The sequence below is a fragment of the Athene noctua genome, chromosome 2 (genome assembly GCF_965140245.1).
Source record: "Athene noctua chromosome 2, bAthNoc1.hap1.1, whole genome shotgun sequence".
Classification (NCBI taxonomy): Eukaryota; Metazoa; Chordata; class Aves; order Strigiformes; family Strigidae; genus Athene; species Athene noctua.
The window spans coordinates 56,258,614-56,285,503 of NC_134038.1; the positions used below are offsets into that span (position 1 = coordinate 56,258,614).

The 26,890-nt window shown below is 38.2% G+C and overlaps 1 protein-coding gene across 10 annotated transcripts in view; it reads left to right on the plus strand.

Annotated features, from left to right (window-relative positions):
- Window positions 1–26,890, plus strand: part of PTPRM (protein tyrosine phosphatase receptor type M) — a 500,090-nt gene that overhangs the window by 385,097 nt on the left and 88,103 nt on the right. For 4 of the 10 annotated variants that reach the window (XM_074899184.1, XM_074899186.1, XM_074899189.1 and 1 more), the window contains 4 exons: window positions 4,362–4,513; window positions 7,031–7,105; window positions 7,334–7,360; window positions 12,238–12,425. In XM_074899184.1, the coding sequence (XP_074755285.1) occupies window positions 4,362–4,513; window positions 7,031–7,105; window positions 7,334–7,360; window positions 12,238–12,425 (442 nt within the window). Of the gene's footprint in view, window positions 1–4,361; window positions 4,514–7,030; window positions 7,106–7,333; window positions 7,361–11,465; window positions 11,478–12,237; window positions 12,426–26,890 lie in introns of all 10 variants that reach the window. The other 6 variants (XM_074899185.1, XM_074899188.1, XM_074899192.1 and 3 more) reach the window with 3 other exon arrangements.

Genomic DNA, 26,890 nt, shown 5'->3' on the forward strand with positions numbered 1-26,890 from the left:
CTCTCAGCCTGTCCTCATAAGGGAGGTGTTGCAGCCCCCTGATCATCTTTGTGGCCTCCTCTGGACCCACTCGAGCAGGTTCATGTCCTTCTTATATTGGAGGCCCCACAGCTGGACGCAGCAGAAATAGAGGGGGAGAATCGTCTCCCTTGTCTTGGTAGGACGGGCCCACCTCTCAAGCCTGTCAAGGCCCCTCTGAATGGCATCCCTTCCCTCCAGGGTGTAGGCCGCATAGACAACTTGGTGTCCTTGGCAAAGTTGTTGAGAGTGCAGTGATGCTTATTAAATTATTTCAGATTGAAGCATTTTCCTCAAAATAATTATGAATCTTCTTTTAGTGTATCATAGACAGCCAAAATAAATGGGCAAAGTAATGAATTTCTGAGTTAATTAATCCCACCTGGTATATCATAGTAGCCTAAACAATGCAGAAAAGTGAGTAATTCTAAGTGTTAGAAAAGCAAATAAGGTATTTCCATCCTGTTTCTTGCATAATCTGTTAAGTCCACCAGACTTAACATGTCTGTGACAGTGGCCAGTGACAGACCTTTAGATGAATACAGGAGAAGAGTGAAGATAAGATAATGCCTTCACTGTTCTCCACTGCTCAGCCCTTAATCAGTTTTTCTTTTACTGATATTTACTTTTGGTATCTCTGGAGTCCTGTGGCGATATGTTCCATAATTACCTGGTTTGTGTGAAAGTATTTGCTTTTATATTTAAAAAAGAAATCTGTAGACCCTCTGGTTCTGGTTCTTACATTGTTGAGAAATAATAATTCTTTCTTAATTTCTTACTTTTCTCCACCCTTTTTTATATAATTTAATATAAAGCTGCTTCTTTTTTAAACTGGGGACTCCTTGTCTGTATAAAGACTATAGCTCTTAGGATCTTTTTAAAGGATCTTCCTGATTATGTTTAGATTCTTCATGGGGTTTGGTGAACAGACTGTTCCTGTAAGTGCAACACACCGGTGGGTTGCAATAAAGCCCCCAGTCCTTTCTTTATCAGAACCATTTATGTGACCTGTCCACAAATAGAGAAGTGAAATGTGAAACAATATGCATATAAGAAGAAGCTATTTAATCTTGTTACAATAAGTGCAATAGTTCATTGAATTAATTAAAGAAAAAATATTCAGCCCAATTGCTTTAGCAATACTATTACAAATTTCATCTCACTGTGTTTATTAATATCTTGGTGATGGTAGTGTGTTGCTGGTGCAGTGGAAAGTAGCAGCATCTTGTTTCTTTTCTTTGCTTGGGAGAAAGGAAGCATACTGATATGAAAAGGGGAGTACCACTCAGATTGGAATTGGGAAGAAGAAAGTGAGTGCCTTTGCTTGATTCAAATAATATGCTTTTCTGTCTGTTCCTAAATTAAAATGGAAGGCACATTTCTTTCTGGTTATCAGCCCCAGTCACCTCTTTTTTTTTTTCTACTGTTGTTACACTCCTCTAGCTGTAGTAGTGCCCACTGTGCCTTACACTGTATGCCTAGTGCTTTATAAACACAAAGGGAGAAGGCAAGCTAGGTCTCAAAGAGCTTGTTATTTAAGTCAAGACAGGGCAGAGAAAATGGATACAGGTAAGTAGATGGAAAATGAACCAAAAATAGATGCTGATAATGTAGCAGCAACTTAACAGTTGTTGGCTTAGGTTTGTTGGAGGATTTGAGGGTGACATTACAGTGAAGGAGGATTTTGAGAAAGGTATCGAGTGAGGTTTGCAGAAGTTTTGCAAGGTGATTCTTTCAACTAGAAGGGACTGCACAGGAGAAGATGCAGCATATAAGAGTTTCATGGTGGCAGATAAAATGGGGACAGATTGTGATGAAGCCTTTATCTTATTATTTTCCTAGGCTGATTTTAACAGAGTAAATGATACTCAAAATCCCACAGTTTTTTGGGGGGAGGCTGTATGTTTGCCTACTCTGCATTTACCATATTTTTACCATTACACCACCTCACTTCTCACAATTTATTGTGCCTTAAAATACCAACAGTTCCTAGCTAGTCTTGAGATGGTTCTGTATATCAGGCTCTTCTTTTCGGAGACTGGTATAGTATATTTTCTTTCCTCGTACAGTAATGATAACACTATTTGTGTGATAAGCTGATCATTTTTTCTTTCCCTACATAAAGAATTTCATCCTAGGTAATCATCATGGGAGCTTCCATCTGTTTTATTTTTCCTTTGGTTGTAGATCTCTTTTCCTTTAAGAAGGAGGAAACATCAGAGAGTAGCTGTGAAGTGTCTTTTCCATGAGTGAAGACAGTCAAATATTTAAGTCTTTTTTTCCCAAAAAATTTACTTCAAATCTAAGAGCATGAGCGGTGACAGTGTTGTGAATTACCATGGTTCTACAAGTTTCTTAAATCTTGTATAGCTGGAGCCTCCAAGGGATTGAGAGATCCAAGGAATGGATGAGTTACAGAGTCTGCAGCACTGCAAAACCTTCAGCAGTATCTGAAAACTGCAGATGTAAAAAATGTTATATTCAGCTAAAGTTTACTTGACTAAGTCCAGTGGGTGTTTTTGTTCACAGTACAAAAGTCTGGCTGGTATCGCTCTCTTCCTGTAACAGTTGTTTCAGATTTGAACTTTTCCCACAAGACCTATTTCTAGAATTAGATTCACATTGAGAAGTACTGTACAGTTGTTACTGTCATAAAAACAATCTGCTATAGCTTGATTATGGGACCTAAACCAAAAATGAAGGAAATGAGAAAACATTAGTGTAATATCTTTAAGAAAATTAGCTGACTTTTTATAAAATTTTAGTTTCATGTTGTTGGTGTAATAAGCAAGAACTCTGGCTTTCCTTAGGAAGGATACAATTTTTACTGCAAAATAAAGGACATTCCCTGTAACAGCAGATGCTTGAGATCTGCACTGTACAGAGCATGAGGGTTTTTTGTAATCCCACTGAGTGGCTGGTATCATATTTTATCCCATTATGGATTTTCAGATACAGATAAGTATCCTTATAATGTTGCCCAGGGCAATTCTCCTAGTAACTTTTCTTTAAAAAACTGTTAAGAAAGAGTTGTTACCAGTTCACCAGTATGTTGTTCACATGCAGGAGTTCTTGGAGAAAGTGCTGAGTTTGTGAGATTGACAGTGATTAAAGGTTTTATGAATAGAGGCAGTATTCACAGGTCCCCTGGTGAGAAAGGGTAAGCCACTATATACTGCAGTGTCCTGGCTTCTGTGAGTATGCAGTGTCTAGATAGCTGATTGGATTGACAACTGTTTAAAGAGAAGCTTCTCATTCCGAGAGGGAAGTGTTGTGAAGAAAAGCTACTTCTGCATGCCTTCCTGAAGCATTGTTCTAGTGCTGAATTGTCCTGAAGTGCTTTCCTATGGCCTGCACAGCTATGAAATATTAAAATAAGTACAATATGTGCCTTACAAATGAAGTTTCAGTGACCACACTGGGGATGCTGCTGTTGTCGCTTTTCAGGTTCTAGTTTCACAACGCAGATAAACTGAGAATTGCCCAGTGGTTTGCAGGTGGTGGGAGGAGCTGTACGTACTTTCAGCTTAAGGCTGAAGATCAGAAGAGGAGCCGTGCATGACTTCATATGTTGCCATCTGAGCTAAGGGTGGAAAGAAGAAAAAATTTATCCATTTCAAGTTACCACTTTGAGAAGACTGTCCTTACAAAGGACTTCCATTAAGTTGTTTATGCATTAGGAGATACATGTCAGATTCTACTTCATATAATATATTACTCATTACAATTAGATATGAAGGAGGGAGGAGATTGAAGGATGCTAAGATAGGAATTTTGTTTTACTTATGGACCTTGAGTGAAATTTTACTGACAGAAAATTGTCTTTAGAAATAGAGGTCAATTTTAAAAGTCACTTGCTTGTGCAAAATGTGTTAAGAAATTAAACATATACTGTACAGTATGATGTCAACCAGTTAGCTTTGTTACATGGTGTCTTAAGGAAACAGCTCCAGACAGTTCTACACATGTGAAGTTAAAATTATTACTGATTTGTCAGTTCCAGTGAAATCTTCTATCATTTTTATTCCTGTATTTAAGCAGTTGTAGCCCTCACATCACCTTTCTATTGAAGTAGTCCCCTTTAATTCAGTGATAGTCCCTAAGGATTAAAGTGCTGTTCACCATAAGTCAGGGCATTGGCAACTGTCCCTTGATTATCAGATACTGTTGAAAGACATGAGTGTGAAGTCAATTGAGGTTTCCAGAAATGTAGAAATAATTGTAAATATGTTTCTTAATAACGTGGTTACAAACTACAGTACTAATCTAAACAACATGAAAGCTGTGTCTGCTCACTGAGTGTTGTTTTTTTTCCTTTTTTTTCTCAACATGCATTTCTTAAGAAAATTGGCTAAAAAACGGAAAGAGACATTGAGTAGTACGCGGCAGGAAATGACAGTGATGGTGAATTCGATGGATAAAAGCTACACTGAGCAAGGCACCAACTGTGACGAAGCTTTCTCTTTCATGGACACGCACAATCTAAATGGGAGATGTAAGTTTTCTCTTTTCTTTTTTTTTTTTTCTGGAAAGTGGAAGAAAGGTGCAAATGGTTTTTAAAATATTCCTCATTACTCAGTCATGGAAAATCCATGGGACCCAGAGTTTCCCACTGTGCAGCATATTACAGTGTGTATTCGAATGAACAAGACAGTCAGACTTCAAGAATAGACTTCTTTAAAAATAATAAGGATAATTGAGCTTTTTCCTGTCCATCCTTTTCTTCTGCAGAAGAGCAAAGACATTACTGAAACAGCTGTAGTTTTACCTTTCTCTGGTCTCTATTATGTTAAAAATTTTATATCCCTCATGCTGTCCCAAGCCCTTCAAATGCTTCCCTAGTTCACTCCTTTTTTTGTAGGCAAAATTTATTTTTGAATGTCGTAATTTAATAATGATGATCTGATTGTCTTAGTATTTCCGATTCGAGATGATACTCTTTCTGATGCTTGTGCAAAGGGAGAACTCAGTGGAATTATGTGTTCTGCAGTTTCATAACAGATTCTGTAAAATCCTGGGTCTTCTTGGATCTACCCTGAAAATAAATAAACTTTGGGTTATAAAATTTCCTGTATTAGAATTTTAGTTAAGGACTGCTGTCTGGGAGTTAGCATTAAGCAAAGACCAGGAAAAACAGTTGGGTTTTATAATTGTTAAAAAGAATGAAAAAAGAATGACTGTGTTCAACAAAACTTGGGGTTTGTAGTTCTTAAGGAACCTCAGTTTTTCTTGTATACCAGTGTTTCTTAACATCCTCAGAATTTGTCAAAGAATGAATTTTGTTTCAAGTACTAATAGTATGCGCGGCCCAACTCCCACCCTTTAATAATATGCTTAAGAACTTATCTTTGATGAGCTCAATTGTACAAACACTCTGTGAGGTTTATACAGGGAGACTTCCCTCAGCAGCATTAGGCTCAGAATTTGCAATGTTAATTTGCGTTTGAGTTACTCTTGAAATTGCTTCGAAATAGATCTTTCAAAATCCAACTTGCCTTTCTGGTGAGAACACACCATTGCAGTTAATGAGATTGCTTACTCCTGTGAAGAGATCAAGAGGTTTGACTTCGTCTTCCGCCATCATGATGTAGTTTTGCAGTGGTTTTACTGAATGGTCACAACAACCAAAGAAGCTGCAATGGGTTCCTGGGACTAAATCCTCTTTAAGTAAACCACCTTAAACCAATTTGAAATTATTGGCATAGCAAGTATTTTATATCACTTGAGGGCTAGAACCTCTAATTAGACTTTGCATAAGAAATGTGGTCACTAGAAGAAGCAGCCTGGCAGTCTTTAAGGAGTAATCTTAGTGTAAGGTTGTACTTGTCTTGTGCTCAAGAGAACATTGTTACTTCATAAGAAAGTTTGTAATTCTGGCTGCTCTCTGTATCTAACCAGTTATATTAGCTGCAGCAGCTCAACTAATCTCTGCATCCCTACCCAAAAGGAATACCACTGTGTTCTTTCCATCTAGCAATTCAGGAGACATAATCAAAGGAAAGTAGTCTCAGATATATTCATTTATAGGAGAAGTGATATCTGGCATTGTTATGTAAGCGAGTTTTCAGATAGCTCCATCTTAACAAGGGTTGGCAGCTCTATGGCCTAGAAGATAAAACGAAACAAAAAGATGGATGAAAGCCAACAGGAGTAATCTCACTCCCCATCCAGCAGATCCTGTCTTCCTCAATTCTACTTTTGTTCGCAAATTCCTGTTAGTCTGTTTATATAGGTATCCAGAATGTGCTTACATTCACTGGTCTGACTGAACTTTAGCTGTGTAGACAAGCAGCTAAGGCTTAATTTGCTAAGAGCTTTTCTTAAAAACCTTTAATGACTCTTTGTCTTAACATCCTGTAAAATGTTGTGATTAACTACCTCCTGTTAAATGTATCTGTGCTTGTAACAGTAATACACATAATCTTTGTATACCAGGGAACTAATGGAACTTAGTTTGTTGCATTGGGTTTTCCCATATTTTACAAATGGTTAGATGATTAAATACCAATGTGAGCATTGGTCTGTGTATCACTTCTTGAAAACCTTTGTTAAACAAGGAGAAATATTCAGGGCATAATAGTATCTGTGTATACATTATCCACCTGTCTGAACAAAACAAAAAAAAAAGAGAAAAAAATTAACTGTAGTAGAATATTTATAGTATTATTAAGTAAACTTAATAATGATCAAAGCTTCTGTCAAAAACATCTGTTATCATTGTGATGTCTTTATTCAAGCATCAGTATTCAGTCTAATCTTGTGATTTAAGAAGTATATTTGTCATCACCAACCCAGACGCTTTCTGTAATGACATTTCTTTTTAGAGACTTGATCAAATTCATTGAGCTATTTTATTCACTGGACACACCTGGTTTTCTCTAGGTCCAGATTCCAGTGCAACAAATGCAACAGGACGGACTCTAAACCAAGGCAATCACATACGCTGTATCACTCAGCTTAAATAGCCACATATCACTTTGCTGTCTCTAACCAGCTTTGTTTCTCTTTGCAGCTGTATCTTCACCATCTTCATTTACAATGAAAACTAACACACTGAGCACAACAGTGCCTAATTCTTATTACCCAGGTAACTGATTTTTTTCTCGATTTCCACCCTATATAGACCTTTTTCATAATAAAAGCATATATAATTATGTTATTATACTTCTTGCCTTAGAAATTTAATACATACACAAGCAACATACTGGTTGCTTACAGTAGCTTTCTGAAAGAAAACTCGGGAACATTTATCAATCATTTACTGTTCTCTCTCTTTTTACCTTCTCTGCATTGACCTGCTTATGATGTATGACAGATCCATTTGTGCCAACTGCAATTTTAGGTGAGAACATTTCCCTTTATCAAAGTTTATTACTGAAGTAATTTAGAAAGTCACAGTTCTTGGGGTACAGACAATGCAAAAAGCTGGAGTTTTATACTAAAGGGAGAGGTTGTAGACTTGGCTACACTGAGAATGCTAAGGACAGATATCGGTCTTGATTACTACTGTCATAGTGCAAGTCAGGGGAAAAAAGAGAAATAATTTTAACAAGTGAATTTGTGAGGAAATGTTTATGCATGTATTTGGAGTGACACAAAAGAATTTGATTATTGCAGCAATTGAAATAGTTTCCTTCATTTTTTTCCATTTTATCTGAGAACTGAAGATGTCACTTCTTAAAAATAACATTTTTTTCCTAATTAGACTATTCATGATACAGAAAATCGACAAAATACAGTTTTGGCCATCCACCAGCTATCATTTATTCTCACAATACTTCACAGTTTCTGACATGCTTGTCAAAGTGAAGTTTCAGAGGAGAGATGGTATTTTGAACAGCAAAATGATAACATGACACTTAAAGTATATAGTTTATTATGCATCAGGTGTCACAATAACAACATAAAACAGTAGAACTGTAGGTTAAAAACATACACTTAAAGTGTAAACCATTTCCACTGGGCATTTAGGAAAACCTGCTATTGTCCAGTGTCAAAAAGAAAGAAAGAGGTTTCTGAACAGTGATAAAACAATAAGCATGAGGCGCTATTGCATTTTCAGTGCTTAAGTAACCCTAACCACTTTATGGCTTGTGTTCATTTACACTCCTTCCCATACTAACTTTAAACTAAACAGGGAGATTTTTTAAAATAATAAGTCAAAATATAACAGTGCACTGTAGCAAGAATTCAAAGTGTTAAGCCTATTTGCTCTTTTTACAATGATTAATATTTTTACAACTATTTTTCTTTCTCCTCCTTTTTCTTCAAATCACTGTAAAAAATACAAGACCCCTTAACTGATTCCTGCCCTTACACTGTGAATTAAACAGGCTTAAGTAAAAGTAGAGTGAAGCATTTAAGTAGAAGTTTAGGAAGGTGATCTTGAAAATTTGTTATTGTGAAAGAATATTTAGCGCAGTGCATTTCAGTGTCATAACTTGGAGAGGGAACTTTTGCGTTTTTATACATTATGTAAATCTGGAAGAAGGTAATGGTAGTGACTGTAACAATGTAATAATCTGCATGCAAATGAAATTTGCAGTGCCTTTTAACTGCCTGAGATGTTAGATTTTTTTGTGTGCTTTAGCATTCATTCAACGCTTCATCCAGTAGATGTTCTTTCTGACCTTGTGGGTGGGCAAGGAGAAAAGTACCATTATCAGGAGAAAAACTTTTAAGATTTCTCATCTGGTTTATTAAGTTTTAGTTAATGGTTTCTCCGATTTTTTTTTTTTGTGATCCTTTGCTATATAATATGATGATAAAATTATTTGTTAGCTTTTTTCCCTGCAAGAAATAATCTCTAAGCACGTAATTCAGACAAACACACACTGGGAATAAAAATTCTTTGTTTTTACTACATCTGTAAAATTTTGAATTAGTTAGATATGTATTTTATGGTCTACTATAGCAACCTGTGCTTACTCATTTCAGAAAATCTTCCAGTTATTTCACTGGGAAAAATTAATATTTTTGTAACCTTACATGTTAAAAATTTAGTATCCTTTTATGAGTGGTGTTCCATTCAGACGAGGTCTCTCTCACAAAATCTATTTATGACTCTCTGTATAAGAATAATGGTTTACCTGATCAAATTAGCTATGCTTGAGTCGGTAGAGGAATATAGCTATTAACAAAATATGCTGAGTTTTAATTGCAACTAATACCTGCCCCTGCTGTCTTCCAATTTTCAAAGAAGTGATGTTAGAAGTTGTGTTAGACCACAGGGTCAAGCCTGTAGCTAGAACTAAATGAGCTTTTCAGTGTGACCTCCTGGGAAGGGTACAGGTCTGATGAATGGTTGAGTTTAGTTTTTAAAATCTGCTAGAAAGGCCACAACACACCATTTCCAAATTTATGAATTTATGTACAACAAGATCTTTGGACTATTCATGCAAATTAGGAACTTCATAGCCAATTGGGGGAAAAAAAAAAAAAAAAAAAGATAATTAGAGGTGAACTCTTTAAATGGCTCAGAAGGCAACAGTCTGACTTCTTAGTTTCAGATATGAAGAAATTTTCTTAGATTGGAGGGAAAACTTTCATGCTTAGCCTAGTAACCTAAGTAAAAGCCTGAGATTTAATAAAGCACTTTACATAACAGTAGCTAAACTTATAGTTGCTGGGCATGAGTGTAGGTCATGTTTGTCTAGTATCAGTGATGCTCATATTTCTGAAATTGGAGAAAGAATCTCAGCCCAGAGAAGATATTGGGCTGGGTTTCTAGATATCTTCCATGCTGTGAGTTCATATAACTAGTAAATAAATATATTATTTAATGTGTTGTGCCGCTCTATAGGAATCAGTAGAGGAGAGTAGAACAACTGCACCTGTAGAAGTATTTAAGATGGACAAACTTGCCATTGCATATGAACACTGTGTCTGGAGTTGCTCACCCTTTGAAAAACAGTGGACTGTTATGCCTGAAAAGCTCATGCTACAGTGCTCAAAGACAAAGCAAAAAACTACAATACACATGGCTCCTAACGTACCATATAAACTAAGGATTGAAAACAATTTATTTAAAACAACTTAAAAGATCACTCTCAAAGAGGAAAAAATACTATTAATGCAGCTATAAGATAAATTAATGGAGACAAGAAAATTAATCTAAAACAAAGAGCTCACAGGAAAAAGATTCATAAGGATTAAACTGCTTAAGAAGACCCTGCTATCTGATAACTTTGCCTTCATCTTGATCACTAACAGTCTGTGTTATAAGGAATTCTGTGATTTGCGAAAAAAACCCCAAGTTTTCTAACCTGTTCTAAAATTGAAATAAGCCTCCCAAAAAATCATGATCAACTTCTTACACTTTGTCTTTTGTGTCTTAGCCACCTTGTAGTTTTCAGGTGCCATTTCAACAGCGACATACTGTACCTACACTTGTATACCACGCTTCATGCCATGCATCCCAAGGTGCTTTGCAGTACAATTTTATCACACGTTAGAACGAGTCAAATTTTGTGACTAAAATATTAATCCTTTTCCTCTGCGTTAGATCAGGTTAGCAAACTGACAGGAAAAGTAGTGGAATGCCCATACTCACACCCATAAATTTTTCTCTTGTTTTTGGTTTAAGTTTAAATGCACAGTTCATATTGACTGTATGCTTACTGAGGACCAGATTTCCTGTGTCTTATCCATGTGAATTGAGAGAACTTAAAATCAACCTTGAAATATGATTCGTTGAGCTTTGTGGCTTTAACATCAATTTTCAGTGGTATGACTAAGACCAGAATCTCACCTTTAATGAGGTGTGGTAGTATTTTTGGTGTATATATGAGAATCTGGGACCTTTTCATCTAGAGTATTTGTGGAACTTCCTGCTGTAATATAGCTAACTTAGTAACATGGAAATAATATTTTAATGCTTCCCTTTCATACAACATGTTTTACAAAGTAATATCTTTTAAATAAATATAGCATTTTTATAAACCCCTTGCTATATTAAATGAGGAGTAGTTTGAACAAGTCAAAGCACCACATTTACAATTTCAGTTAAAAACTCTTTGAGATATGTAAAATTATTATTTGGGTAAACAGAACAAAATACTTCTGGTGATACTTGGACCTTAGAATTTGGGTTGGTTTTTTTTCTCTTGTCAAGTCCAAACACATTTTTAAAATTCCATCTAAACAGGAAGAAAGTCATATTGCTTCCTTAGGTAGAGTGCACTTTCACTTCTGTCTACTGCTAACTGTAAGTTTTGATCTCAGTTGCATCTGTGTGAATTGACTCACAGTAAGATACCTTGATTTCAGTACATTTAATTTATACTGTGAAACTGAGATCAGAATCTGACTCATTTAGGAAATCACTCTGTGAAAACTAAATTACAAACATAAAATTACCTGTAATTATTAATGTAGTACTGTTGCTTATGCCCTGTTTCCTTTTTCTCCTCCTCTTTTTTTTCTCCTGATATGTATCTTCTTAAAAGTGCCAATCAATGGTAAGTTCCCCATTTGCCCCATGAAAGATATGTGGAGGGTTGGGAGAGTATGTGTCTCATAAAAATTTTAACCAGCCCCCTGGGTTCTCCTGTTTGTTGGCTTGCATGTCAGTTGACATATAACATCTCATGCCTAATGTGATGGCTCATGATATACCATGGTCCTAAAGCATGTTCAGCAGCCAGTTCAAAACATTTTTCCTGATCAGATGATCCTTTGCATTTGTCCTCTTGTAGTTTGTCTCCAAATGTTGTATCAGATCTACATTTCCATTGCAGTCCTAGCTTGATGAAACCATAAGCCATTTTGTGCATCTTTTTATTTTGCTCACTCCAAACATTTGCTCTAAATTTGCAGTGTAAAATATAGCACTTCAGTAATCTAAGAAGAATACAAGTCCAGTTTCATTCCATGGGACTTGCTGAAGTTTCAGAATGAAACTTCTATGCAGTTTAGAACCAAATGCCTGATTTAAAACCTGTTTGTAATGAGCTAGTGATATTTAAAACAATATTAGAGTTCGGACTGCTCTGCAATGCTTCCATTGTAGAACCATGGACTTTGCCTCATTCCAATCAGTCTTGCAATTTCCCTGTGTAAACCACTCCATGGATTTACTGTTCTTCTGGTGTAGCCTTCACAGACAGAAGCAATACTGATGGTGTCAGATTTCTGCCATTCCTCTGGAAATCTGTGTAATTTATATTTCTATTAATAAGTGCAAATGAGCCAGTACATTATGAAATGCTCTTTTTCTAGATGAAACCCATACGATGGTCAGTGACACAAGCAGCCTGGTCCAATCACATACCTACAAGAAGAGAGATCCAGTGGATGTGCCCTACCAGACCGGACAGCTTCATCCAGCCATCCGTGTAGCTGACTTGCTACAGCACATCACCCAAATGAAGTGTGCAGAAGGCTATGGATTCAAAGAGGAGTATGAAGTAAGTGTCAGGTCTAATGATCTGATTATTATGGGTTTTGCACTGTTGGCTTTGTCTGTCTGCTAGCTGTACCACAGAACAGAAAAAATAAATTGCTCAACCAAGAAAGGCAGCTGCTGTGTGAGGGAAGATATTGAATGGAAAGGATCATCTCTACAGTGAGCAAACTTTCTGATTGTAACCTGCTAGGATGAGGACTGAGACATAAAAACCTTTCTCGGAAATCTTTGCCTAATTCTAATTGCATAAAAGTGTATATTCAAAAAACAGGTTCACAAGTGTTCTCCCAGAACTTGCCATATTTTTCTTTTCATATTGAAGTATATAGCTCTTTTCCAAAGTTCTACATTACAGATTGTCTAATCACAGTTACCCTGTAACATGATATTATCTTAAAAATAAGTTCTACAAGCAGTATTTCTTGGAATAATAGTATTCATCATGGAAAGGCAGTGTGCAAATCTTCAGAGAGGCCTGTAGGGCTATAAAATGTATTCTGTGGTGCCTGAACTGTTTCCCACTAGCTGGAGGCTATCTCTAATCCTCATTATTTTCCATATGAACTTATAGTCGCTCTTTTTTCAATTTTTTTTAAATTCAACTTCTATTTCTTCATTTCATGCTGGAGTGACCTGTACCTCCCTGTTATCATCTTAATTTTAAATGTCATGACCATGACATAGAATCATAGAATGGTTTGAGTTGGAAGAAACCTTAAAGATCATCTAGTTCTAACTCCCCTGCCATGGGCAGGGACACCTTCCACCAGACCAGGCTGCTCAAAGCCCCGTCCAACCTGGCCTTGAACACTGCCAGGGAGGGGGCAGCCACAACTTCCCTGGGCAACCTGTTCCAGTGTCTCACCACTCTCATAGTAAAGAATTTCTTCCTTATATCTAATCTGAATCTACCCTCTTTCAGTTTAAAGCCATTGCCCCTCATCCTATGATTACATGCCCTTGTAAAAAGTCCCTCCTCATCTTTCCTGTAGGCCCCCTTTAGGTGCTGGAAGGCCACTATAAGGTCTCCCCAGAGCCTTCTGTCCTCTAAGGGGGATGTTCCAGCCCCCTGATCATCTTTGTGGTCCTCCTCTGGACACACTCCAACAGGTCCATGTCCCTCTATGTTGGGAGCCCCAGAGCTGGACACAACACTCCAGGTGGAGTCCCACGAGAGTGAAGTAGAGGGGGAGCATCACCTCCATTGTCCTGTTGGTCATGCTGCTTCCGATGCAGCCCAGGATACAGTTGGCTTTCTGCACTGCAAGCACATATTGCTGGGTCATTTTGAACTTCTCATCAAACAATACTCCCAAGTCCTTCTCTGCAGGGCTGCTCTCTATCCATTCTCCTCCAAGCCTGTATTTGTGATTGGGATTGCCCTGACCCATGTGCAGGACCTTACACTTGGCCTTGTTGAACTCCATGAGGTTTGCACAGGCCCACCTCTCAAGCCTGTCCAGGTCCCTCTGGATGCCATCCCTTCCCTCCAGTGTGTCGACCGCACCACACAGCTTGGTGTCATTGGCAAACTCGCTGAGGGTGCACTCAATCCCACTCCATGCCACAGGCAAATACTATAGGAACACAGCACATTGCACTGCAGATTCTGTCTTCCTTGTGAGATGAGTCAGATTGCTAAGTGGAAAAGGCAAAAAACAAGCAGAACTTGTTCTCATGCCCAAGATTAAGGGTACTACTATGCCTAACTTTAAGAGCTTAGTTTTGCTGAAGAGTCTCAAGAAAGCACCAATCCTCATCCAAATCATATATTTGACTGAACAGAGACTTACTGACCTGGTTCCTTGTCTAATTGGAGGAAGGATTTGAGACCTTTTAAAATCCGCTTAGGTGCAGTATTCTAATTGTTAGGGTGTGAAAATGAATGTCCTTTGTTCGCTTTTTTCTGCCTTTTAGCTCAGATTTTGAGGAGTCTATTCTTGTGAATGATTTTCACATAAAGGAATGATCTAATACAGGTTGATGTCTATAGCAAGTAGTTTCCCACAAGTTTACAATCCAGTGGATTTGAACAAAAAGAAAAAAAAAAGAAAAAATAGCATAAATATATTTACTTCTCATAGGAAAAATATGTAAGATTGATCCATAGGGTTGGACTATATAAATTGTCAAAATTGTCATAAGAGTGAATGAGAATTAGTGAGATAATTTTGACTGATCAGGTAGGAAAATGCACTGCATAAGAACTTGTGGGGTCTGTTCTGTAGGCAGACCTGAAGCTGTCACCTCTGAAATATTCTGTTAACTTTTTATACATTATATGGACTATTCCAAGATGATGTGACTAGATTTAAAAAAAAAAATGTTCTCTCCCTTGTGGTCTGGGAAGCAAATCGTGATCACTAGCAGCCCATCCCCCTATTTCCAGGAGCAGGCTACACTTGACAGAGTCTGTATCTGCCTCTGTTTTGGTAGCGTCCATTTGTCCAGTTGAGGAACCAACTTGCACTGCATGTCCAACCCAGTACACAGTCCTAAATTTCCTTTCCTTGAAAACTAGAATGTGAGAAATCAGAGGAACAGGTAGGTGTAAATGGGTCTTACTGTGATGTGACTCTGACATAGTGAAATGCTGGGGTTTCAACCCCAAGCCCCAAATTAAGGTTGACATATGGGTGATTCCCACAGCCCTTCACAAAGGGGGGGTGAGTTTACCTTTAAGCTTCCCTCCAGGGTGGTGCCGGCCTTGCAGGGAGAGCCATGGGGTAAATGAGCCCCAGGTGTCTGCACTGAGTAAACAAAGGTCAGGTGTCCCACTTAGGGATAAAAGCTGGGACCCCTTGCAGGCAGGGGCAGTGTCTGTGTGTGGGGTGGATGCACTTTGCAGAGTTTTCTGTTGGGGAGGGACCTCCTGCCTCCCTGGAACTGGGCTCCAGTCAGGTCTGGCTTTTGTAAATGTGGTCTGTGTAGAGATTCAGTATGTGGCTTCCTTGGTGATGCATTTGGCTGGTTGACCTGGTTGTCTCCCATCCCTTCGGTGGGAGTCTATTTCACTGTTGATTCCACCCATTGTTGGTTGTGTGGTGGTGGTGTTGGGGTCATTGGGATTGATGTCAATTATGTATGATCTGATTGACTTGTTTGTACCCCTAGCGCTCACCCATGTACTGACCCTTTTGTGTCAAATACAATCTGGTTATTGGTTCATCTTTATGCTGGCTGTGTCCTTTATGCTAGGCCTGATAACTGGCAAAATGCATAGCCAGTGAGAAGCAGAATGATACAGACTCAGTTTTAACTCTGACTTCTCAAAGTAGAAGCCAGCAATAAAAAGATCACTTCTCATTCTTTCATCTGATAGAAAGAGAAGGGAGGAGGACAACCTGCTAAAGTAATTTAAATTATTTCCACCCTGTAGGGCAAGCAACAATTTCTCTTTTGGGCATGCACAAGTGCGTGCTGCCCTAGAGGTTTAATGTACCATGCTTAAGTTTTAAAGGTAGGATGTACTCATTAGTTCATACAGGTCCTTCAGGATGAATAATATGATTACTAGGACATTACTGAGTTTTTACAAGTGTGCATACTGCTTGCATTTTACAAGAGATAGTGGGTTTTTGAAGTTTGTGCTTTGTCATGCTGACTCAATGTTATAACAATTGCTTAAATATCTAGTTGTTTAAACTGGTGTTTGTGGTATCAGACTTCCAAAGCCCATGCTTCAGGCCACTTCCAATCCACTGATGACACTTTTCCCCTAAAATATAAAAACCAATTCATTCCCAGAAGGAGCTAATCACTTGTCAACTTTCATTTGTGTAGCTGACTTAAACAAGTTTGTTCTTGTGAGGTTTTTATGCTACTGTTATTTAAAAATGATAGAATTGAAAATTCTTGTCTTTGGAAAAGATTTGCTCATCAGCCAAAACCTTTTATACCAGCATTAAGCCTAGAGGAAAGCTACAATTAATTTACAAAGAAAAAAAGACCATAAAATGGAATTCATAATGCAACCAGTGACATGGCTTTTTAACTACAGCGGATCAAATGATGCTGCTGAAAAACAGTTTCCAGGAAAATCACTTAATTTTGAGCTTACCAAACTGATGAATGGCATCCCATTATGGACAGTAGGTGTAGTCATGACTAATGTCAGTAGATGCAATATGTTAGGGTGCAGTTTATTAATAGTGGCACAGAAGGGGGACTTAAAATAGTGCAGCTGCATCTGAAAAAGTCCTCTTTGTATATGGGAATTGTTTATAATTGGAATGAACCATACTAGCCATATCTTTGAGGGTTTTTTCCATTGAATTAGTGCAATATTGCTCTTTCTCCTCTATAGGCAATTAAAAACTGCCCAGTAATTTCTAGCACTGCTAAGACTGTGAATCTCTTTGTTTACACTGCTGTCAGACTGATACTGTCCTCTTTACAAGGTTGAACTAGACAACGAAAGAATTTTTTCCTTATAAATTATCAGAAGGATAACTGTCCAAATGAAAAGGAAGAGATAGTTTGGCAGGGGATTTGTTTTGAATGAAGTCTCACAGATGATTTTTGCTCTAACAAGACAGCAGGATTATATAGTCTCACCAGGGAAGGAGTTTGATTCAGGAGAAATTCACACAGGATTCACTCTGAAAATAAATCTGTTGAACCGAACAGAAAGTAAAGTAGCACATTACCCGTTAACAGTACTTCAGAGAAGTGCAGGGATACAGAGCGCTTACTGTTGTGCATAGTTTTAAGTGCTTTAAAATAGAACTTAATAATTAGGGCCACTATTCTCAATAATTAGGGCTATAGTTCACAATCTAAGCACATCTGTGTAGTTTTAAGTCCTGTTGGCTTCATGCTTGAGTTTTTAGAGTAACAGAACTGACACAAAAGGTATAGGTTGAAAAATCATTGTTAAGCAGGGGCAGGCTGGTAATTAGTTACTCATTGCTCAACTCTGCATTATTGTGTATCTTTAGCTCCCAATATACGGGGTCTTGGGGGAACACTGTACTTTGCAGGATTGTGCCCTTTTGTTTGTCTGGGTGGAGCTGAGATACTTTGGTTCTCATCAGTGACAAAACTTTGGCTGAATATCAGCAGGGAAGCATTGCACAGCCTGGTGCTGTTCTTGTGATGGCATGTGTGAAGGCTCCTGTTCCCTAGAGCAGGATCAGGCCCTGTATCTTGAATGTAGCGGTGCAGCTTCAAATTTTGTGTCTAGCTGTGCCTTGTAGGAGAGCAAATACAGATGTGTTCTTAGCATCATGTTGGTACCAAGTACGCTTCCCATTTTCCCATGTGTTTCTCATATGTGGAAATAACATGGATCCATTTTTGTAAGCTGTGGACTCAAATGCAGACCTTCATTTCTGGCCTAGTGAGGTGTGAATGATTGGAAAGGATTGCACAGAAATCCTTAAACTCGGGGAAACTTTCACATAGCTAGTCTGAAGTAGATCTTTAAAATCCTTTCCATCCCCTGCCAGACCCTTAAGAAAGGAGAGATTTTGACTTGGTTCCAGCTACATTAGACTGACATGATAACACTGGCCTGATTTCACATGCACCCCTTCACTAATTGTGGGTTATTTAAGCTGCTCCCCAGTACTACAGCATGAGAGAGCTTTTACAAATCATGAAGTATGCTCATTGCTTATCTCTTTTCTGCATTACAGAAACAAAATAAATAGAAAAGGAGGGTGAAAGTAGTCTCTACAATTCATCACTTGTTTCTCCTTACACCTGCCACCTTCTGGTTTTAGTCTTCTAGTTTCACAGTGCTTTACACTGTATCCTTTCACGAGGACATGTATCTGTCAAAAGGCCATAAACACATAGATGCGAAGAAGCAAGTTCATCTCCTTCCCAAATGGATTAGGCTACTGGGGCCAGCATAGCTTGGTATAGCTAGGGCAGAAACAGAATCTCATCAAAACCTTATCATTTTAAGTAAGATTTATTTTTAACCCTATTTTTGGATCAGTAAAAATTGGTGCCTGTTTAGTGTAAATTGGTTCTTTGCCAAATTAAGGTTAGTTGACATAAGGCAGTTTGAAATTGATTTCAGAGTGTCCACACAGGAACTTGGACTGGTTTAACAGAATTGATTTAAAAACACACCTTTAATTAAACCAGTGCAACTTTGTGTAGATAAAGCCTTGCAAAATCAATTTCACATTATGTTCCATGACAGGGAGTTCTGAGCTTCCATTATCTCAAAACCAGAGGTTCCTCTGAAAAGCCAGGATTTGCAAAGGGTTTCCTGCTCATATCAGCCTCACTTACTGTTAGTAACAGGACTGTGTCAATAACGGAGTTTAAAAAAAGGTTCCTCCATGTAGCCTTAACTTTAAGGCTTTTCCCCACACTGTCTCTTTTGCCTTCCATCTCCTCCCCTCCTGTCAAACACATCCTTTCTCAGGGCTTTGTGGCAGTGAACTGTTTCAGTCAGGAGATTATTTTATACTAATATCGTTAAACCAATACTATTCCAAATACAGTGAAGTTATATACTGTCAAAATAAACTATACTGATTATGCCCCTTTTATGCTGCATGGTCTCCACTCTGAGGGTTGCACCAATGTAACTGTATTAATCTCTAAATCACCACAGTTAAATAGATGGATACCTGTACAGGCTCAGAGGGCCTGTCAAGGTCAGGAACATGAAATATATTATCTAATGTATGTTAATTCATTTCAGTTTAGTACTTCTTAGCACCTATTACAGATTGGTAGAAGAAATTTAAAATAGGCTGTCCAGTCATGGTCACTGTTCAGTTATACCTTGGGGGATTGTGGTCAAAGGTGATAATAAAAAAAATGATAATTTGAAGAGGATTCGAAGGTGAGTGTTGAAAATAATTGGGGGCATGAAAGCTTATCTTCATAGCAATATATTCACTGAAATGGAACTTCATAAGATATGCAGGTAGATGTGCTGATTGCCAATAAAAACAGTTTTTCACTCAGTGTAGTACTGGCCCATGAAATATCTGGGGTAAATAGAAAATTATTTTAAGAAACAAAATAGGAAAAAAACTTCTCTAAAACCAGCAGAAATACAGATCCTTGGTTTTGGGAACAGAAAGTATTGTGGGCAAGCAGGAAATTTTTCATGGAGAAAGTTTAGCCTGTAGGTGCCTGCCTAAGGTTTTGTTTTCTCCAGACCACTGTTAGATAAATGTCTGACCTAGGACAGATTTCTGATATAGTTTTCATTTTCGACTGTTATGCAAAAGCATAACAGACTAGAATCCTGTCACTGCAACTCACTCCTCCAGTCTCAGCTTTTCTTTCTTTTTGGTTCCATCTGGAAGACAACTTTGCTGCCACATGACACTTCTAAGCCCTGTGCTTCTTGGGGCCCTGTTCTGAAATCTTGAAAATAGTAGGAAAAATAAGTATTTTGTTGATATTATGTTGATACAGCTATTGGCAGGACCCAGCTGGTGCTGCTTTTTCTGCATGTGTTCCTTGTGACTGCAACTGGCTTGTCTCACCTCCAACCTGTACATTTTTATCATGCCTTTTTCTCTGATTTTATTTGATATTCTGCAGCACCAGCTGAGACAGTCAATACCACAATCAGTGCAGGTTATTTTCTGTCCCACAAGACATAAATTACAAAGAAAGCAGGCAGACTCTGGAACATTGAGTGGGAATGGGGGCATTAGCCCACAGTGTAAATATAGGAAGGATACCACCTGCATCTTCTAGCACTGAGAGCAAGTAACTATTTGTCTCTCCTATTTTTGTGCTAATGAGAACTCATTATAGATTGTAAACATAACAGAATAGAAACAAAAGTAAAATAGTTGGAATTTGTCCTGTGAAAACAGTGTGGAAAATTGTTGGAAATATTAATCTGTAGAGGTCGTTGCTATTATTTTCTGTGAAGTTTAATCTGTTTAGATGGGGCTCAGAACAATCATCTGAACGCCTAATTGAATCTTTTATCTTTAATACTGGAAAGTTGCAGTGGCCTGATTATAGGCATATATTATTATGCAAGAGTTCTTTCCCATGCATAATGACGAATAACCACAATTGCGGTCCTTTGTGAGACAGGTATTCCTCCTTTATGCAAGGACTGTGTTCAGAAAAACCCAGTTTCTTCAGATTGCTGTGGGATCTGCAGCAGCTTTCCATGAATCCCAGGTAACTGCTGCTGCTTGGTTTTATCCCAGACTCTTGTGTACTGGAAGCCTCGGCACAGGGGTTATCATATCTAGGGAGGCCAACAGCAATAGTAAAAATGAGCAGCTGCCATGTTAACAAAGCATGTTTTGGTTTGGAAATCCTAAGGTACTACAGAACAATACCAAATTGTTGAAATAAAGGCATCCCAAACCAGAAACTACATTCATTACTAAATAGACTATGTTCCCAGTGCATACAATATCCCTTTAATTCTTTAATGTCTTGTAGCAGAATAGGTGACTTCAGCTGTTGATCAGCAAGAATCTGTTGCCAGCAATTGGCTGGATGGCAGTTAATAGGAGCTTGTTGGGGGGGGGGGGGGTGGGGGGGGGGGTTCAGAGGAGAGTGGTTTGCTGAAGGTTTGTTGGCATGTCAGCCAGTTTTATGCAATTCTGAATTTATCCTTAATAACCTGTTTCTGTTCTTAACAGATTTCAAATGTATGAGAAGTGCTGTCATGGTACTTAATATAATTCACACTGCCCTATGCTGCAGTGTGGCTAACTGCCCAGTGATCAAGGTGTCCCAGGACTTTTTAAATCTCACACTTACCTTCTCCCACTCTTTCTAAATGCCTTCTCCTCCAATTTAAATAAAAGTGCATGTATATGCAGAAACAGCTTTCTAATTTGTTTTTGTTTAAGCAGGTTTAATTAGTATTTATTCTTACCATAGGTTATAGATTTAGGCAGGTCATGGCTTCATTAGAAAGGCTTTGGGGTTTTATCTGTTTGAATAATAAAATTGCAGAGGCGTGTAGACTAGAACACTTCCAATATCCTTAGGATTACTCTCAGTGGAGTGTAGGCAGCTGTTGGCTTGTGCTGTGACACAGCTATTTTTGGTACTGATCAGTCTGTGATTTACTTGGGTGTGAACCTCCTGTTTTCTTCTTAGTAGCCTGAATAGTCTGAACTATGATGTCAGGCAGCAAGGTTGCCAAACAAGAATGCCTAATTCAGCCCAGTGTTTTTCTCCATTTGAGTCTACCAGACTCAGTCTTGTATGTAAGGTTTAGACTGTGTCCTAAGGAAAGTCTTGTAGGTTTTAAGTGCATCTTTCATGACCATTGTATCCCTGTAAGCAGTTAAAACAGAGACTGGTGGTATTGATCCACTCAGAGAAGTGTTGGTCCACTGAGAAGTCGTGAGATACAGATGCTTAAGCTGATCAATTGGATGGATAAACTTAATGCAGGTTGTTCTTATGTAGGAGCTGCATTTTAATCATCTCTGGCAGCTATTTTAATAATTCTGTGCCTCTACTGGGTCTGGTAGTCCTGTGTATATGGTGGCAAACATATTAGTGAATTAAAATTGCTGATAAGATTTAAAAAATGGGCTGTAACCTGTCAATTCTCATGGTCCTGAAGGTACACTGGGAGTCTTTTCCATGCTCAGATATTTAGCAGACATTCATGTCATTTCAGCATAGCCAGACTGAAAATCAGGATGTAAAGCATGATAAGCACCTCTGAGGTTAGTACTGATCCTCAATCAGTGAGTTTACTTACGCATTTAAAATGGAACCATTTCAGCTGTTACATGCGGTGTTGTGGATGTGCCTCTTGTCCTTTGTTCCATGGCAATAAAGTTTCAATCTGCTTTCTAAAGTGTGGAGGTTGTCCAATCTTGGGTCCAGCTGCCACAGCAGTCTTTCAAAACTTGTTTTAATTTTGCTTCCCTCTTTCCTGACCTATGACTCCATCATTAGGATCTTTTATTCTCTGAAGGCATTGCAGAATCTCTCTGGAAGGATTTGTGGGCATGTGCAATGTCATACTGGAGCAATAGAAGAAATAGCTTCCAAGTTTTACTGATATTGTCAACTCAGCACCCATCAGATCTTTGGAAATCCAGTATCCATATCTGATAAATCTAAGTAATTAACACAGGGGTTATACAATTTTAATAGGAAGAATTAACTTTTTCCATCTTACTGCTTCCTCATGTTTGGATGTACAGAGACATAATGCTTTTTCTTTTAATGACCAACATTCACACATCACTCCACTATTTTAGCATGTGAAATCTGTTGCATCATTATTCTCCAGCCTGTCTTATCTTCCTCTCCTTTGGCAACCACAGGTTAAGGAACAGTCAAACTCTACTAAGTGTACTTCTCAGAATATATTTTACTCTAGTTGTCTGTTAGGCAAGTAATTCTGCTGAGTGATCTTGCTACTGTGCTTTTGCTAGTATCAAATTTATGCTCTCTCTGCACCTTTTGAAATTAGGGTTTAGTTTCAGATTTAGCCAAACTGTGAGTCATTATGGGCTATTGAATACCATGGTAGGAAACTAAATGAGGCCACTGAACTTAATTTCACTCATAATGTGAGTTTCCAGAGGGAAATCCACAAGAATGGCTTTAATGGTCACAGTGATAAGGTGATAGGTTAAACTTTCTAAATGCTAGTGACAAGTATGATTTGAAAGAAAGAAAAGTTTTGAGACATTGCAGGCTATATGCTGCATATTTGCACCAGCCTGACATTAATTATTCAAATAAGACATTGAATATTTGATCAGAATCTGTAATCCCTTCTTCAGTTAACATATTATTTACTTTTGAAAACTGCTGATGTACCATACTTTTCCCATTGCACCTGCAAAAATGAATTGTTCCAATTTATGTGCACAGAATAATATATTGTGCTTTAATGTTCGAGATATTATTCATTACTTCCTACTCACACAAGCCTCCTTACCTCCTTCATATTTTATTAGTGCCCTTTAAAAAGACATAAAAAATCAGTCATGTAGTTATTCCATTTTAAATTATGCAAATTATGTTAAATACAATTATAACCTATTCTTTATTAATTATATTTATACCCTATGTGTTTTCTATGGATTGTATTTACTCACTACAAATAATTAGGGATTTTAGTCCATTGCTGATTTCATGACCAGAGCATTATTATTGGCTGTTTGTAAAGTGAGAGGAACACTTTTCAAACCGAATTAGCATAATTTAGCTATTAGGAGATTTCATTTAGCAGCAGTTTATCCACAGCATACCTAAAATATGCATTATTTTCTATAATACATTTGTTTTAAATAAGTTAAAATAGCCATCATAAATTTTTTAGGAAATTTTGTATTCATGTGTAGCCTGTGGCTCAGTGTATCTTAAGAAATTTTCTAACTGGAATACAAGACTTCTTCTTAACATGTTTCCTGCAGTGCTTTAGTAATTGTCCTGACAATGGAACAGATGATCAGCATTTTTTAGCCGGAATAATTTTTTTGTTACAACATACTGATTTGATGGTCCAAAAGATTCTGTGGGAAGTATTAAGTCCACTGAAAATCTGGTGGGCCACAGTTGGGCAGACAAGGGAGTTGGCAAGCCTACTTTTTCTCTTGCTGGTTTTCTGCCATTGTCTCTGTCTCAGTGTGATAACTGCTCCCCCAGTTACCGATCACATGGGATCTCAGTGATGCCACTGCCTACACTCTTATAGGGCTACTGCTGACCTCCCAACTGCTTGGCTCTCTATCCATCTTATTATTATAGCAGTTTTGGTCACCCTGGGTCCTCAGAAAGTCATCTGAGAGGTGAAGAGGACATAGCCTGCCAAACAGCTTGAGAAGATGCAAGTATCTTGGTCAGGGAAAGATGAGCAGGGCAACTATGGGATAAAATTGGCCCCGAGGCCAAAGCTGATGGGAAGTGCATGTGAAAACAATGCAGCCCAGGAGGTGAGCAGAAGAAAAAGCACACTGGCTTTGGGGATTTGCAAGATACTGTCAGTGAGAGTATGTCAGAAATTAAATGATGGCAGCATCAACCATGTAAAATTACTGGATTTACTAGGTTTACAGCTCAGTTCAGGACTGATGAAAATTCCTAATACTGACACTTCTTCACAAGACAAAAGCAGCAGATTGGAGTCACTTGCCACAAACCCACAAGAGCTGAAAGGTTTAGGTTTACAACATGATTTGGAGTCCAAGGCAGGGAAGACCTTAAGCACATGTTTAAGTCCAGTGTGTTTTAAAGGGATGTAAGGGACTCTTTAAAAGTTGCTTTTAATATAAATTCTTTCCTGGTTTATATTTTAGCATTCACTTAAATGGAAGCAACATCAGGGGCGTTGGACACATAATAGTTTAGATATGTTCATGTAATGGTGACAAAGCTTGAACAGCTGTCCACCAAAACGGTGCAGTTTCTTCCCCTTAAGATCTTAAAAAGATTTGTGACTGAAAATGCTCTGCTTTGGTTTGTGGAAAAAAATAGATAGCATGTGTTTATGTAAGGTTAAAATGCATCTACTAGCTGAGCTCAATTATTACCTGTCTAGCTTTAAGGTGCTTGTCTGTGCAATAACAACTGCTTTTAACATAACAGAGAAGAAGCCTCTCATACCTCCAAGAGGGAGGTCTGAATCTCTAAACAGGCTATCTCCACTTACACCAGACACCAATGGGAGACAGAAGAGAGAACCTTCCTTGATGCACAGACTGGGGCTGTTCAGAAGCAGACATAGCTGTGGCTGCCTTGTGCTAACAAAGGTAGCCTGCAGTAAAAGGGGATATAAGTTCTTTTTAGCAAAATTGTAGATCTTTGTCTCTGTCCTACCCAAACAGTGACAGGTTTCCCTTCTGAACAGAATGCCTCCTAGTTCTCCCTCTGGGATGGTGGAAGCTTCTATGCAGTACAGTATTGGGTCCTGAAGTAAGAAAAAAAGTTTGTGTGTGATTCATCTGGGAGAAGGAAACAGGAATACTTTGCCTTTGATGCTTAAATACTTGACTGTATCACAGAGTTTATAATTTTAACATGAGAAAATATTACCATTCAGATTATTTACAATAAATACCTACACATGAGCAATTTCTGTGCTTTTCCTTACCAATAATGAAAAAACAACAATATTCCAGTATGACATAACAAGTGTTAAGAAGTAGGTCTAATGCTGTATCCTCTACTCAGGAAAGAACAGTAAAAGCAGCCATCTCCAACCTCACATAAATAGTTAGGAAAGAAATAAGGTGACTTAAATAGATGGGGAAAAGCTTATAGTGCAAAGCTGGTTTTAGATTTTCCTGTCCTTCTCAGATCTCGATCTAAGCAGGCTGTCATGTTGAGACATAGGATTACAGAATTATAGAATGGTTTGGGTTGGAAGGGACCTTAAAGGTCATCTAGTTCCAACCCCCCTGCCATGGGCAGGGACACCTTCCACCAGACCAGGCTGCTCAAAGCCCCGTCCAACCTGGCCTTGAACACTGCCAGGGAGGGGGCAGCCACAGCTTCTCTGGGAAACCTGTTCCAGTGTCTTACCAGCCTCACAGGAAAGAATTTCTTTCTTATACCTAATCTGAATCTACCCTCTTTCAGTTTAAAACTGGTACCCCGCATCCTATCACTCCCTGGTAAAGAGTCCCTCTTCATCTTTCCTGTCAGCCCCCTTTAAGTACTGGAAGTATATATTCTTTTTAATCTTGAGAAAGACTGCATACAACAGTTCTTCTGTCTTTTATGATACCAGTATTGCTCTTCCAAGTGCTGTCAGCCATTATTCATTGCCAGAATACTTTACTGTTTGCTTGAAGAATATTTCAGAACATGGTCCTCTGCATAAGGCTGTGATACCAGCTGAACTGTTGTTCGCTTAGGCTTGTTTATCTGCACCTGTTTGTTTGTCATTGGTGTCTCTGGTCAAGTTCGACAAATAACTACAGTAAAACTCCACATTTTCAGTTTGTTGTTTTGTTCATTCACTCATTCATACATGAACTCCAGCTTTTATGTTCTGTGTAACACTGCTGTACACAGCTTCTGTAGGATTGGCATAATAAACTGTGTAAAGATTCTATGAGTAAAGAAATCCTTGAAGTGGCACAGAGCCACTTGATCAACTCCAGTACCAAGTCTCTACCTTGTTTCCAGGATAGTGAAATATCACTTATTCCTGGCTGCTGTAAAACCCCTTAGGATATTCTGAGCTGTGCCAGAGATCAGTGTTACTTCTGCAATGCTAACCACAATTATTCATTATTCCTTATAATATAGGGAATCAGGAGCACCCAACAAAGCTATTAAGCGGCATGTTTAAAGTGAACAAAAGGAAATATTTTTCATACAGCACATAATTACATCGTGGACCTCATTGCCTCAAGATGCCGTGAAGCCAAAATTATAAATGGGTTCAAAAATGGGCTAGACAAATTCATTATTAAACACAATGGCTGTGTGCAGTCTCTGGCTGAGGAAGAGATTGCTCAGGAAAACCATGATTGCTAGAAGCTAAGCGAGTATGCTGAGGAAAGATCCACTCTATTTGCT